This window comes from Rattus norvegicus, chromosome 20 (assembly GCF_036323735.1).
Source record: "Rattus norvegicus strain BN/NHsdMcwi chromosome 20, GRCr8, whole genome shotgun sequence".
NCBI lineage: Eukaryota > Metazoa > Chordata > Mammalia > Rodentia > Muridae > Rattus > Rattus norvegicus.
Genome location: NC_086038.1, coordinates 45,176,857 through 45,191,134, shown reverse-complemented (window position 1 = coordinate 45,191,134; position 14,278 = coordinate 45,176,857). Strand labels below are relative to the sequence as shown.

At 47.8% G+C, this 14,278-nt stretch overlaps 1 protein-coding gene and 1 long non-coding RNA gene across 9 annotated transcripts in view; one reads left to right on the top strand and one right to left on the bottom strand.

The window, feature by feature from the left end:
- Rpf2 (ribosome production factor 2 homolog) overlaps window positions 1-6,624 on the top strand; it is a 21,473-nt gene extending 14,849 nt beyond the window's left edge. The window contains exons 6-8 of one of the 2 annotated variants that reach the window (XM_039098599.2): window positions 1,178-1,280; window positions 5,053-5,197; window positions 6,178-6,624. In XM_039098599.2, coding sequence (XP_038954527.1) covers window positions 1,178-1,280; window positions 5,053-5,197; window positions 6,178-6,357 — 428 coding nt within the window. In that variant the 3' untranslated portion in view covers window positions 6,358-6,624. The remainder of the gene's footprint in view (window positions 1-1,177; window positions 1,281-5,052; window positions 5,198-6,177) is intronic. The other variant, NM_001106391.2, reaches the window with a different exon arrangement.
- LOC108349085 (uncharacterized) lies at window positions 536-14,278 on the bottom strand. 7 transcript variants are annotated; one of them, XR_005497820.2, is made up of 5 exons: window positions 14,028-14,216; window positions 9,749-10,040; window positions 7,960-8,142; window positions 4,124-4,288; window positions 2,321-3,088 (listed from the first exon to the last, which is right to left on the bottom strand). It is a non-coding gene; the product is annotated as an uncharacterized LOC108349085 (long non-coding RNA). The 7 variants fall into 7 exon arrangements; XR_005497819.2 differs by having other exon boundaries at window positions 8,049-8,142; XR_005497818.2 differs by lacking the exon at window positions 9,749-10,040 and having other exon boundaries at window positions 536-3,088; window positions 8,049-8,142; window positions 14,028-14,266.

Here is a 14,278-nt window from a genome sequence, read left to right as displayed (position 1 = left end):
CCGTCCAGAGCTCTGTCTTAAGTGCTAAGCTTTTTCTTTTGCTTTGTACCGGGGACTTGGAGCATCTGAGGCTGGCTTTTCCCTTTGGGAGCTCAGGGCCTTGTGGGTGTAAGTATACGTATACTCTGTGCTACTTTGCCAGTAGAGGACTGAACTCTTAGTGAGCCATGCTAACTTGGACCAGCCTCATATATTCCCCTGGCTGGCCTTGAACTCACAGAGATCTATCTGCCTCAGGACATAAGGTATAAGCTACCATGCCCGGCTCCAAGTCACCTTTAACGTTTTAAAAAGCTGCCCTTATTCTCTATCTAATCATAGTATTGAGAATTATTTATTTAAGAATTATTTATGTACTTTTACATATATGAGTACACTGTCACTGTCTTCAGACACACCAGAAGAGGGCATCAGATCCCGTTACAGATGGTTGTGAGCCACCATGTGGTTGCTAGGAATTGTACTCAGGACCTCTGGAAGAGCAGTCGGTGCCCTTAACCACTGAGCCGTCTCTCCAGCCCTACTTGTTACACTCTTTTTTTTTTTTTTTTTAAGATTTATTTATTTTTATATGAGTACACTCTAGCTACCCGCAGACACACCAGAAGAGGGCATTGGATCACCAGAAGAGGGCATCTGATCCCATTACAGATGGTTGTAAGCCACCATGTGGTTCCTGGGATTTGAACTCAGGACCTCTGGAAGAGCAGTTAGTGCTCTTAACCACTGAGCCATCTCTCCAACCCCTGTTACACTCTTAAAGCAAACTAAAGTATGGCTGGGGAAATAGCTCAAGGGCTAGTTATGTGCTTCAGCTCGGTTATAGTCCAGGGCTGCTGCAGAGTGGGAGATTGGCTCTCTCTGGGGCTCTTCCAGGGAGCCAGCTCCTGAGGAACGACACTGGAGATGGCTCTGGTCTCAATGAGTGTTTGTATGTGTCCCCACACATCCCTCCTCTATCCCTCCTCCTCCTCCTCTTCCTCCTCCTTCTCTTCCTCTTCCTCCTCTTCTTCCTCTCTCTCTCTCTCTCTCTTTCTCTCTCTCTCTCTCTCACACACACACACACACAGACATACACAGACACACACACACATACACACACACACACACGTTGAAAAGATGGCATTCTGTAGCTGAATGTTGTTGTTCTCTTTAACAACTGAATATGTGCTTTCAGATTTCTTCAGAGGCCCCACAGTGTCAAACGTCCGTCTGGCTGGATTAGAGTATGTTCTGCACTTCACGGCACTGAATGGGAAGGTTTACTTTCGAAGCTATAAGTAAGTGGGTCTGTGGGTGTTTTTTGAAGTTCTCTGGGGTCACAGTGGGTCTGGAGATTTTGTAGACAGTAGTGTCAGGGGCTGTGCCCTGACCCTCCATCTTTCCTTCCTGCTAGCCTTGATCTCCGGAACTCACTTTTCCTGGGTCACTGATCATCTCTTGTGAGCCTAGTGTTTAGTTAGCTCCCATCCATATTCTGTGCTGTCTCACTGTTCCTGACTGGATTTAGAGCACCAACCACCATCAGGCCTGCCAAAGTAATTTTCAAACTTCTAGATTTGAAAGCTACAACCTAAAGCAGGTAGAAAGTACCAACAGGAATTTCTCCTGTACAGTAGGCTCTGCCGTAGCCCAGCAGTGTTAATGTACAGCAGGCTCTGCCGTAGCCCAGCAGTGTTAATGTACAGCAGGCTCTGCCGTAGCCCAGCAGTGTTAATGTACAGTAGGCTCTGCCGTAGCCCAGCAGTGTTAATGTACAGTAGGCTCTGCCGTAGCCCAGCAGTGTTAATGTACAGTAGGCTCTGCCGTAGCCCAGCAGTGTTAATGTACAGTAGGCTCTGCCGTAGCCCAGCAGTGTTAATGTACAGTAGGCTCTGCCGTAGCCCAGCAGTGTTAATGTACAGTAGGCTCTGCTGTAGCCCAGCAGTGTTAATGTACAGTAGGCTCTGCCGTAGCCCAGCAGTGTTAATGTACAGTAGGCTCTGCCGTAGCCCAGCAGTGTTAATGTACAGTAGGCTCTGCCGTAGCCCAGCAGTGTTAATGTACAGTAGGCTCTGCCGTAGCCCAGCAGTGTTAATGTACAGCAGGCTCTGCCGTAGCCCAGCAGTGTTAATGTACAGCAGGCTCTGCCGTAGCCCAGCAGTGTTAATGTGAATGTAAATCCCAACAAGCAGATCGCTTTCTTGTTTGATTCGAGCTTTTAAACCAATATCTCTTGATGTAGCTTTAAGCTGGCCTTGAGCTCATTGTATAGGCCTCAAACTTGCAATCCTCCTGCCTCAGCTTTTTAAGTGTTGGGATGGAAAGCCTGAGCTGCTACTTCCAGCCCGATTCCATTTTTATTGATGAGATACCGATATGCTAACACTTTGCCTTTAAGGTTAGCATCCCTCTTACTCCTCTTAAAAAAGAGACTGCAGATGGAGCTAAGTGTTAACCTCTTCTTGTCTGTCCTTCTGTGCCCTGGTGGATAAGGGTTTCCTGGGGGACAAGCTAGTGGGCTCAGGCTTCCTTAGCAGCTCTTTCTTCGTGGCCACATCTACCGTGGTGACAGCAGCAGGTTGGGCTGACCCGGCCCCCTCCATGGCAGATTCAAGAGGAGGGGCAGGCTGTACGTCATGGCGGCCCACCTGTAACCCAGCAATTGGGAGCCGATGGATCTACCATGGAGCATGACTGCTGAGCCACTTAGGGCCAGCCTGCAGGCATTCAGAGTAACCCTGTACAAACTTTGGTTTTTGTTTACGGGACGAGGTATGATACACCCAGGCGGGCCTCACATGTTCACTTTGCTTCCATCTCCAGGGCTGAGATTGCAGGGTTTCTGTGGCTGCTGTGTCCTTGCTTTCTCAGTTCTGTAGAAGATGGCAGTTGTCACACCTGTGCTCGTTAAGTGACTTAAAGATGTAGTGTCCCTCGGCTGTGCTATACCTGTAGTGATTCTTCTGCTTCTCTTTCCAAGGACTAGAATTACAGATGTGCATTCCCATGGCCAGTCGGACAGAGTCTGAAATGCCAGGCACCGGTGCTAGGCTGTTGGTTGGGTTGTATGCAGAGAAGTAGGCCAAACAGGAAGCATCACGTTTACCTGGAGAGAGCAAGTTTCCAGTGTGAGTGCATGATGGCGGAGGCAGCACAGTGTCAGCTGAGGGGAGAGCTAAGGTCGGAGAGAGGTCATCTGCATGGGGTGGCACTGTCACTTAATGTGAGACGTCTTTGCTAGCCTCAATTTAAGCCTTGTCTTACCTTCCCAGGGATGGAGGACAAGCACATGCCAATATGCCTGCCTCTTGGTTTGTCTTTCTTTGGGGCCACGGGGTGGCACAGGGTTTCTCTTTGTAGCCCTGGCTGTCTTGGAACTCTAGACCAGGTTGGCCTTGATCTCCGAGATTGGCCTGTCCCTGTCTGCTTCTTGAGTGCTGGGAGTAAAGGCAATTGCTAGCATGCCCTGCTCATTTTATCTTTCTGTGTTACCATAGCTCCTTGTGGCTGAGTCCTCTGTCATTATGTGTCACAGACGGTTTTGCCTTGTTTAACTGAGTGTAGGTGATTGTTCGATGCATCTCTGTCCTTGTGACTTGCTGTAACCAGCAAGTGTGTCTCCCATGAGTGCACTGTCTTGGTGGCCATCTGTATACTTGTATTCCCACTGTTTGGTCTCTTGGGCCATCCTTTTTTTTTTTTTTTTTTTTTTCTTTTCTTTTTTTCGGAGCTGGGGACCGAACCCAGGGCCTTGTGCTTGCTAGGCAAGCGCTCTACCACTGAGCTAAATCCCCAACCCCTCTCTTGGGCCATCCTTAATTGTCTGTTCCTTCTCATTACCCGTCTGTTGCTTCTGTGACAGCTTTTGTGTGATGCTAATCTTTTATGGACATTGTTCTGTCAGTAAATAGCTCCCTGCCAACCTCACCTTTTTACTTGTGGGGACTTTACTGCTCTATTAAATGTGGTTGTGAATATAATATTCAGATTTGGGATTGATATTTTTTCCCCTCCCTCCCTCCCTCCCTCCCTCCCTCTCTCCCTCCCTCCCTCCCTCCCTCCCTCTCTCCCTCCCTCCCTTCCTCCCTCCCTCTCTCCCTTCGTTGTTTTTTTGAGGCACCTTCACATAGCCCAGACTTACCTTAAAGTCACCGTGTAGCAGAGAATGGCCTTTAACTTTAACTGGTCCTCAAGCCTCCATTTCCTAAGCGCTGGGAGCCCCATGCCTTTCTGTCCTCAGCTCTTTAGTTCTTCATGGGTTAGCGTTCAGAAAACAGTTGGGGTGAGATGGGATGTACGCCTGAGACTGAAAGAAAGATCATTGGTGACTGAAAGTGGGGATGGAAAAGAAAAGCGGTAGAAATTATGGACACACAAGGTGTGTCCATATAAAAATACCATAGTGAATCCCATTAACTTGCTATTAATATGTTAATACAGAGAAAATCTTAAGACTTGCTGTTGTCTCCGTCTTGTCTTTGTTGCCCAGCTTCTCACTCTTCCTCTCTGCTGCTCCCCCAGGTTTTTCCAGGTCTGGAGTTACTGGACATAGAGTGTTGAGGAAGAAGTTGTGGTTTAGCCATTAGGATGTTTGGGCTTACTACAGTCTACAGGCGTCATGAACGTGCTATGGGGAGACGCTGATCTGGAGTGGGCTGACTTCACTCAGACAGCGTTACTTTCTGAAGTCCAGTCACAGTTCTTACTCTGGTGGCATTGCACTTGGAGCCTTGTACAAACATTCACATGTTCTACCACGGAGCTATTTGAAAATTAGGTTTACACTTGTTTCTTAGTGATATCACATAATTTCAGTTTCTGATTTTTAAAAACTTAACACAGGGGGTTGGGGATTTAGCTCAGCGGTAGAGAGCTTGCCTAGCGAGCACAAGGCCCTGGGTTCGGTCCCCAGCTCCGAAAAAAAGAAAAAAGAAAAAAAAAAAAAAAAAAAAACTTAACACAGGATGCACTTGTTGCAACTTATTATTTGAAACTACAAAACCCTCTCTAAAGATATTTCAGAGAAGGACTTTAAAAAGAATTAAAGCAGATTTCCCCCCATTCATAAAGGCTGCTGCTGAAGAAATCTGGGTGCAGAACACCGAGAATCGAGCTAGAAGAGATGGGGCCATCGTTGGATCTGGTTGTGAGGAGGACACACTTAGCATCGGACGACCTTTATAAACTGTCCATGAAAGTGCCCAAAGCTCTCAAGGTATATGACCAGGATGTGGGACCTCCCTACTTATTTCTGTGTCCACTCTGGCCAGCAAGGATGTGTGGTGCATCGTATTCAAAGACACACAAAGATGAATGAAATTGATAAAGGTTTTGAGCCAGGAAAGGGAGAAAGAATGGATCCAGACGTCAGGGCAGTAGAGTTGCAGGGGCGAGGGGTCTAGTTTGGCTGGCAGATTTCTTATGGCCAAGACTGCTATTTTCAGGAAACCTGGAATAGTGTGGGCGCCATGAAGATGGGGTTGAGAGCTGCGTTTCTACAGTGATTATATATGAAGTGTGTATTGACTTACAGTCTAAGCTGGCCTTGAACCTTTGATTTGTCTGTCTCAGACCTTCAAAGTGCTGGATTGTAGGCTCGCAGTACCAGGCCCAGCTTTGTTTTGACTTTTAAATTGTTTCAGAGACAAATAAAAGGACTAAGGTTAAAAAGCACTCGTTACTGTTCCAGAGGACCAGGGTTTTGAGTCCCAACATCCAGGCGCATCAGGTGACTCACAACTGCCTGTGTGTGAGCTGTTGGTGGCCTCCATGCCCCCCCCCCCCCCCCATTACATTGTTTTAAAGCAACAGTGGCGATTTTAACTCTGGAGTACCAGCACAGATTGGCGCTAAGCATGGCAAACTGTCTTGGTACTTGGCAGTGGTGAGTACATCCTGACTCTTGCCAGGCAGCCTGACATTTTACCCAGATGGCAGCATTGTTGGACATGGGGGAGAGACCAGTGCAGGCTCTGAATGAGAATTTGCGTTTTAACAAAGTCCCACGATCTCTAGATAAGAGAGGTGTGTAAAGCTGTGTTCTTTGTGCCACCGAGAGGCTTCCCAGTGGGAATTGCTACTAAGAGCTATGGGCTACATGTTAATCAGTTTATAGTGAGAGCCATTTTGAAAATTACATACATACATATATGTGTATATATGTATACACACACTTTTCCCCCTCTCGTTTTATAGCCGAAGAAGAGGAAGAATATCTCTCAGGATACTTTTGGTACAACGTTTGGAAGGATTCATATGCAGAAGCAAGACCTAAGCAAACTACAGACGAGGAAAGTGAAGGGGTTGAAGAAGCGGCCTGCAGAGAATGGAGTAGAAGACCAGGGGAAGAAATCAAAGAGAATTAAGAAAAGTTAGTGAACCTGACTGACAGACAGCATCACCTTCTTGTGTCGTTTACTAAAGAGAATTTTTCTGCTTGAGGCTGTTTGGTTTTCTGATAAGACTTTGTGGCTTATTTGGATGGGGTGAGGGTGTGACAAAATTTCACACTGTAGCCCAGGCTGGCCCCAGCCTCCCAAGTGCTGTGATATACCATCAGAGCCAGCACACTGTATATTTCTATAACATTATTTATTACGTAAAACTTTTTTTTAAAAAATTGAAATTTGTGTTTGGATCCTACTCACCCCAGCTCTCACTGTTTCTGATTTTTAAAGCTGGTTTGTGTGTGCACACGTGTGTCACAGTGTGGGTGTAGTCAGAAGACAGCTGTGGAGTCAGTTCTACTCTGTGGGGATTGAACTCTACCTTAGTGTGTCAGACTCCTACCATAGGTAAGCACCTTTACCCACTGAGCCATCCTGCTCGCCCAGTTTACTACCTGTTTATGGACAAAGGTCACACACTACAACTTCATAAAGGGCTCACTTACCTGTGTTATAAGGTCCTAGGTGTGACCCTCATGCCTGGCGTAATAACCCTCTCCCCAGGCTCTTCTGCCTGTGTGTGAGAATGAGGGGACCACCACATCAGTGGGTCAGGTGCTGCTGGACACAGTGACTTGGGTGACAAGAGAAGCGACCGTGAACACATGAGCAGAGGGTATACAGTCTCAAGGGGGAGGGGATTTTCCTGAGAGGGCTTACTCTGGTAAGTGTTGGGGTATGTTAGGAATTGGTAATTCTTTACTGGTCATACGCCACCTGAGCCCACTTCCCCCTCAGGGTAGCCAGGCCTATTGTACACCAAGCTGGACTGTAGGGGAGGAAGCTTAGCTAGGCATGGGTGGGCGGACGCAATGCAGGATCTCTTATAGGCAGTGGGTGTCGGGGCAGCAGACACACCCAGAAACAGCTTTGGAGAACTGGTCTGGGTGTGTGTGTGTGTGTGTGTGTGTGTGTGTGTGTGTGGTGGGAGGGGAGTATTTATGCCCCCGGGGAGGTGGCCAGGGTCTATGGGAAAATGTTTGTGTGGCTGTTTATCATTGGCCAGGTGAGGAGGAAACAATCTACATAGTTGGGCTATAGAGTTGGACGTGGGGTGGGTGGAGCCTTACAGGGTCAAGCAAAGAGTGAGGCCTAATAACCGTCAGGATAGTACATTCCTGCTAGGGTCGATGGTGGGGGAGCCGGCTCTATGCCACCAAGTTGGGAAGGGGGAAGGTAGCCCCTTCCTGCTGTCTTCATGTTTGAGGTATCCTGAGTTGAAGCTCCCTGGATCCTTCTGTAACCCCAGGCCATTATGGTTCCACAGTTGTAAGTGTGCTGCACTTTAGGAAGCTACTGCCTGTGTAAGATGCCAGTCTGGCCAGTTTGTCCTTGGAGACATGGGGACACTGAAGTCCTTAGAGTTCACCCGGTCTTCATAAGAGTAGGAATCGAGGGAAGCCATACATTGGGAATTGCCCCATACATTGTTGAAAGTGGGGGGTTGGAAAAGGCAGGGGTACTTTCTAGTGTCTAACAGGTTTGTGTTAAGATCAGGAGCCTAACAGCTCTGTGGTGGTCCCCGTCTCACCTGAGCTCTTGGGCAGAAGTGGGAGCTCCCGGGAATGTGTGCTGTCTCCCAGGACACGTCTAGAACTTGATCTTTGGTTTTAGTCTTACCGTTTGCCAGAGCTCCTACTAATTAGAAGGGTTACTTGAGTTGTATTGATGGTCCATTTCAAAAGACAGTAGACTCACGATTTAAAGGACAGTCCTGTGAAAGTGATTTGCGGTCCTGAGTGCAGTTCTGCAGCCTGCTATTTTACCTGAGGGCGTTGTATGCTGTGCTAGGGCCTGACCACTGAGCTACATTCCCAACCCACAACACAATCCCACCCCCAAACCCAGACAGGGCTCTCTGTGTATCCCTGGCTGTCCTGGAGCTCCCTCTATTATAGACCACGTAGATTTCACAGAGACCCGCCTACCTCTGCTGAGATTAAAGGTGTGTGACATCACCACCTGGCTCTGCCCACAAAAGAATTTAACAGGGTAGATGGGAGAAGAGGAAAGCTCAGAACTGGCGAGTTCGGGTGAAAATCACGTCGTTCCGGAACTAGGTAGCCTTCAGAGCTAAATAAAGTCTGCATGGACAGCCTGAGTATTTACAGACAGAAGAGTCTATCGACCCTTGGAGACCAGCCCCATCTAAGGAAATAGAAGGCACACTATGCCCTCCTAGTACTGTATCTCTCTTCAAAGAGGAACTTAGGTCCCTCAGGTTGGTCCTCAGCAAAGGAGATATCATGTCCAGGCCCCGCCCTTGCACCTTGGAAAGGCTTTGCTTATTTTGAGATTTATTACTATGTGTATGTGTATGGCTGTGCACAGGAGTGCAGGTGCCTGTGGAGGCCAGAAGGTGGGGTCAGACCTCTCAGAGCTGTGTTTGTGAGCTACTGGATATGGGTGGGTACTGGCGTGAACTTGGGCCCTCTGGAAGAGCAGTTTTGCTCTAACCATTGAACAGCCTCTCCAGCCCAAGAAACTCCTCCTCAGTCAAGCTGGTTCTACTGTGAAGCCCAAAGCTGAGCAGTCCTCCGCATCACAAAAGAAAAACAAAGAAGCAACTGGGTGTGGTAGCTGACAGTTTAAGCCAAACAAGGAAGAAGAAAGAGCTGATCAGTGCAAGTTTGAGGCTAGCCTGGTCTACAGAGCAAATTCCAGTCAGCTGGAGTTACAGAACAAGACCCTGTCTTCAAAACCCAAACAAGAATGTATGCATGTGGGTGCACACGTGACTCAAAGGTGCTTGTTTTCAATTCCACGTTGAGCCGTCCTTCACGCCTGTGTTTTCGCTTGCTCAGCTGCGGGGCAGCAACGTTGCCAGAGCGAATGCTGGAGGCGGGGGTTGCCCTCTGTACTTTATCCTGCTAACCAGTCAGAGCCAGGCTGGGGCTGAGTGTGCTTGACCTTGGGAGCCCCTTTTCTTGCCCAATACTGAAGGTGAACATAGAAACAGGTTCCTGTGTAAATGGGCAATCAAAATAACCTTTGAAGGTTTGTGCATTAATTCACTATCTGGTTCCCTGGTCATAGCACAGCCTTTCGGTCTCTGAGAGCAAAGTAAAGATAAATTAAACACAGACTCAAGTACATGGGCACACAAACCCATGGGCAACAGCACTCGGTGAAGTGGCGTTGAGACCGTAGCATTACAGTAACAGCCCTTTCAAGAAGCCTTGTGCTTTTCATCTTGGTATATTTGGGAGGCTGGGGTGTGAGGATTGTCACGAGTTCAAGGCCAGCCTGAGCTACCTCCAAAACCAATGAGGGAGCTTGGCCGAAGGCTCCAGTCTGAGGAGTATGTCGCAGGTACGGACCTGATTAGTTTCCATCGCCCATATGAGAAGCTCACCACGATGCTGCTTGTTGTAGGGCGGAGGAGGAGGCAGAGGCAATCAAACCGCTGGAGCTTGCTGGCTAGTCAGCCAGGCTACACAGTGAGCTCCGGCCCCGGTGGGAGATTCCATCTCAAAAGCTAACGTGGAACGCAGGTGTAATGGTGCAGGCTATAATCCCAGAATTTGGGAGGCACGGGCAGTTTATCTCTTGAGTCTGAGGCCATCCAGGTCTATATGGTAAGTTCCAGGACAGTCAGAGAATGACATAGACCTAGACTCAAAAGGAGACAAAAGCTAAGGTGGAGTACTCCCGAGGGACAATACCTGGTGGACCTCTTGACCTCCACACATGCACACATGCATACACATGAACATAACCCAGCAACAACAACAGAACCCCACAATGGACAGTAAGCAAGGCTTTCTTTGGTGGGACACATACACAACAGTAGTCCCACAGGATATCATCTAGCCTTCAATTTAGGCTTGTGTGTAAAATACACAAAAAGTTACCTAAGAGCATGTTTCAGAACGTGTCCCATTATTAAATAGCAGATGACTGTAGGAATAATATGACAGATTTGTTTTGTTTTTTCCCAGCACTCAGGCAGGTGGATCTGTGTGAGCTGGAGGTCAGCCTGGTCTACAAAGAGAGTAACAGGACAGTCGGGGCTACACAGAGAAACCCTGTCTCAAAACAACAGCACCAACAGAAAGGGAGAGCTAGAGAAACAGCTCAGTGGTTGAGAACATGGGTTGCTCTCGTGGAGGGCCCAGGTTCAAGTCCCAACACCCACATGGTCTCATGACTCTCTTTGATTCCAGTTCCCAGGGATCCAGTGCCCTCTCTGGCCTCTCAGGCATATGGTGCACAGTCATATATGCAGACAAAGCACCCATACACACTTTAAATAAAAATAAATCTTTAAAAAAAAAAGTGGTGCGGCTGTGGCCATAGCTCTGTAGTAGCACACTTTCCCAGTACACATGAGGCCCTGAATTTAGTTTTCAGCACCACAAAAATAAAATGATGATGATAATAATAGCATAAAACTTAATGGATAATGGCCAAGGTATCAACCCATAGTAGGCATCATTCATTTCATCATGCAATCGCTAATCAGAGACGAGGCTAACTGTAGCTACACAGAGTACATACTAGGAGCCAGGCGTGATGGTACACAGCTGCAGTTTCAGTTCCCAGAGCTGAGGCAGGAGGATGGCAAACTGAAAGTCAGCCTGAGTTTCACAGAGAGACTGCCTCAAAATCCAAAGCACAACAGAAACAAACTAGGATATGTATTAGAAGACTAAATTATATCTGAATGTGTAATTGTTAGACAAGCCCAAGAGTAATTAGGGCTAGGGCTGTACCTCAGTTGGCTGGAGCTCTCGCCTAGCGTACGTGAGGCCCTGGGACCAGGCGTGGGAACCAACGTGTGTAATCCCAGCATTCAGTGGGAAGTTCAAATACGTAGGGAGTTTAGACAAGCCTGTCACACAAGACCCTGCCTCGAAAGACATTTGAAAGGAGAATAACGAAGGAACAATAATGGAAGAGAAGGAGAAAGAAAGAGAAGACGAAAACCTAGAGCAGCCGTGGGATATGTCGCTTCGTTCTCCTCGTCCCTGGTACCTGCTCGCCCGCTTACAAAATCGCCATGCTGTATGACTTCAAGGCATGCTAACTCAAGCGTGTCTGTATTGATTCCTTTTTTTGTAAAACGTAGGATGCTTAGAATTCTCGGCGTGAGGGACTTAACTGACAGACTCTTTGTCATGAGAGATGTGTGTCACAGCCAGAACTAGATAATACTGCGGGGGCTCCTCAGGCGGTGGCCCAGTCACCTGGGGCGTGGGGAGGTGAGGGAAGGGATGGTCTAACCTCCTCCTTCAGCCCTCCACCCTAGGGTCCTGGGTTTCCACAAAAAGACAGCCAAGCACAAGATTTCTTTGGGGGTAAAGATATTCTGAAAATTACTGTCAAGAGCTGCCCAGATGTGAGTGCAGAAACCACTTAAGTGTGGACTTTTAAAAAGGACGAAGCCTGCGCAGAGAGGTGTGTGTGTGCGCGTGCGTGTGTGCATGTGCGTGCATGCGTGTGCGAGAGAGACAGAGACAGAGACACAGACAGACAGACAGACACAGAGACAGAGTTACATCTCTACAGCGAAGAGCTAATTTGTGGACAGCAGCGGTTGTTGCCGTGGTGAATGTGGGCCGCCTGCTCTGACCATCTGTGGTCTTCCTGGGCATAAGCTGTGTTTGGTTTGGTGCTTTGCCTGTATTGAGGAACGAACACTCTAAGAAGGCCTCCGGCTAAGTTATCGCTACATTTCCTGAAGGATGTCATTGGGACCGTCTTCCCTGTGTTTACAGGAACCTCTATAGGATATTGGCAGGGGTATTCTTTGATTTCAGTACAAGGGGTAATCACAATGTTTGTAAAATAATATTTGATTTTTAAAAGAGTATTTAATCTTTAAAATGCCTTTATCGGTCTATAACTTTCATAGCACACAATTCATCCATTAAAAGTGTAGTTTGGTGGCATGAGCTCTATGTGCAGAATTTCATAACTTTTACCATAATCAGTTTTTACAAATGTATTTACTTCTTTTCTTTTTAATTGAGCTGTGCATGGTGGTGCACTCCTTTAAGCCCAGCACTCAGAAGGCAGAGGCAGGTGGATGGCTATGAGTTGGAGACTAGCCTGGTCTATAGAACTAAAGCCACACAATAAATCACTGTCTCGAAAAACAACAACAACAACAACAACAGCAACAACAACAGCAACAACAACAACAACAGCAACAACAACAGCAACAACAACAGCAACAGCAACAACAACAGCAACAACAACAGCAACAACAACAGCAACAACAACAGCAACAACAACAACAGCAACAACAACAGCAACAACAGCAGCAACAACAGCAACAACAGCAACAACAACAACAGCAACAACAGCAACAACAACAGCAACAACAACAGCAACAACAACAGCAACAACAACAGCAACAACAACAGCAACAACAGCAACAACAACAGCAACAACAGCAACAACAACAGCAACAACAGCAACAACAACAGCAACAACAACAACAGCAACAACAGCAACAACAACAGCAACAACAACAGCACTAGTTTATTCTACGCGTATGGCATTTTGACTGAGTGTGTGTCTGGTACCACATTTGTGCCGTGGACTTGGAGGACAGAAGAGGGCATTGGATCTCCTCAGACTGGAGTTCCAGATGTAGGTGCTGAAAACGGAACCTGGGTCCTCTGGAAGATCAGTCAGTGCTCATCTGCTGAGCCACCTCTCCAGCCTCTATAACCAGGTTTTAGAACATTGTTATAACCCTTTCTTTATCCCTTGCTTTGCTCTCTTTGAAATCTGGAATGTTTCCCAAAGGCCTAAGTGTTTGAAGATGTGGTTCCATCCCATGGGAGGTGGTGGATGGAGCTCATAGGAGGTGAAAGGTGATAGGTGAGGGGTGAGGGGTGAGAGGTGAGCCTGTGAGGGGTGAGAGGTGAGAGGTGAGCCTGTGAGGGGTGAGAGGTGAGAAGTGAGCCTGTGAGGGGTGAGAGGTGAGAGGTGAGAGGTAAGCCTGTGAGGGGTGAGAGGTGAAAGGTGAGAGGTGAGCCTGTGAGGGGTGAGGGGTGAAAGGTGAGCCTGTGAGGGGTGAGAGGTGAGAGGTGAGGTGATCCTGTGAGGGATGAAAGGTGAACCTGTGAAGGGTGAGGGGTGAGAGGTAAGAGGTGGGCCTGTGAGGGGTGAGAGGTGAGAGGTGAGAGGTGAGCCTTTCAGAGCTCTAGTGGAAGGAAGTCAAGCCATTGAAGGGTTTATTGAAGCCTTGACCCTCCCTATTTTTCTCTCTGGTGTTTCCTGGCTACCAGAGAATGAACAGGCCTCCATCATATGTTCCCACCATGACACACAGGTCCACCCAGGCCCCGCAGATGGGCACATGACCTTGAATAGAAACTTCTGAATAAATTCCTTGTTGTAAGTTACTTCTCCTTGGTGTTCTGTCACGACAGACGCCGAGTATCTTGTCCCCTTACCTATCATCTCCTGGTTTCTCTGTCCTAGCCACCAACCAATCTACTTGCTATTTCTCAGGGTTTTCCTTAATCTGAATATTTGATATTCATAGAATATTGGTCAAATAGCTGGTCATCTGTAACCAGCTTCTCTTAGTAGGTGTCCCGGTTAGTTTTTTGACAACCTAACACATAACGATGGAGTTACCTGGGGAGAGGAGACTCAGATAACTCAGCCGAGGCCTGGCTGTCTCTGCTAGGCAACGCCAGGCACCGCTGCTGATTCGTTGTAGATTGCTGTCTGTGCAGGTGAAATAGAAGACTGTGATTGGACAATGGAAAAAGAAGGCGTGGCTGAAAGTTTTAGAGAAGAGACGGTTGGGGGGGGCATTGGGGAGGGGGGTCGGGACACGAGAAGACAAGATGGAACCTATAGGAGAGGATGATGAACCAGATCCA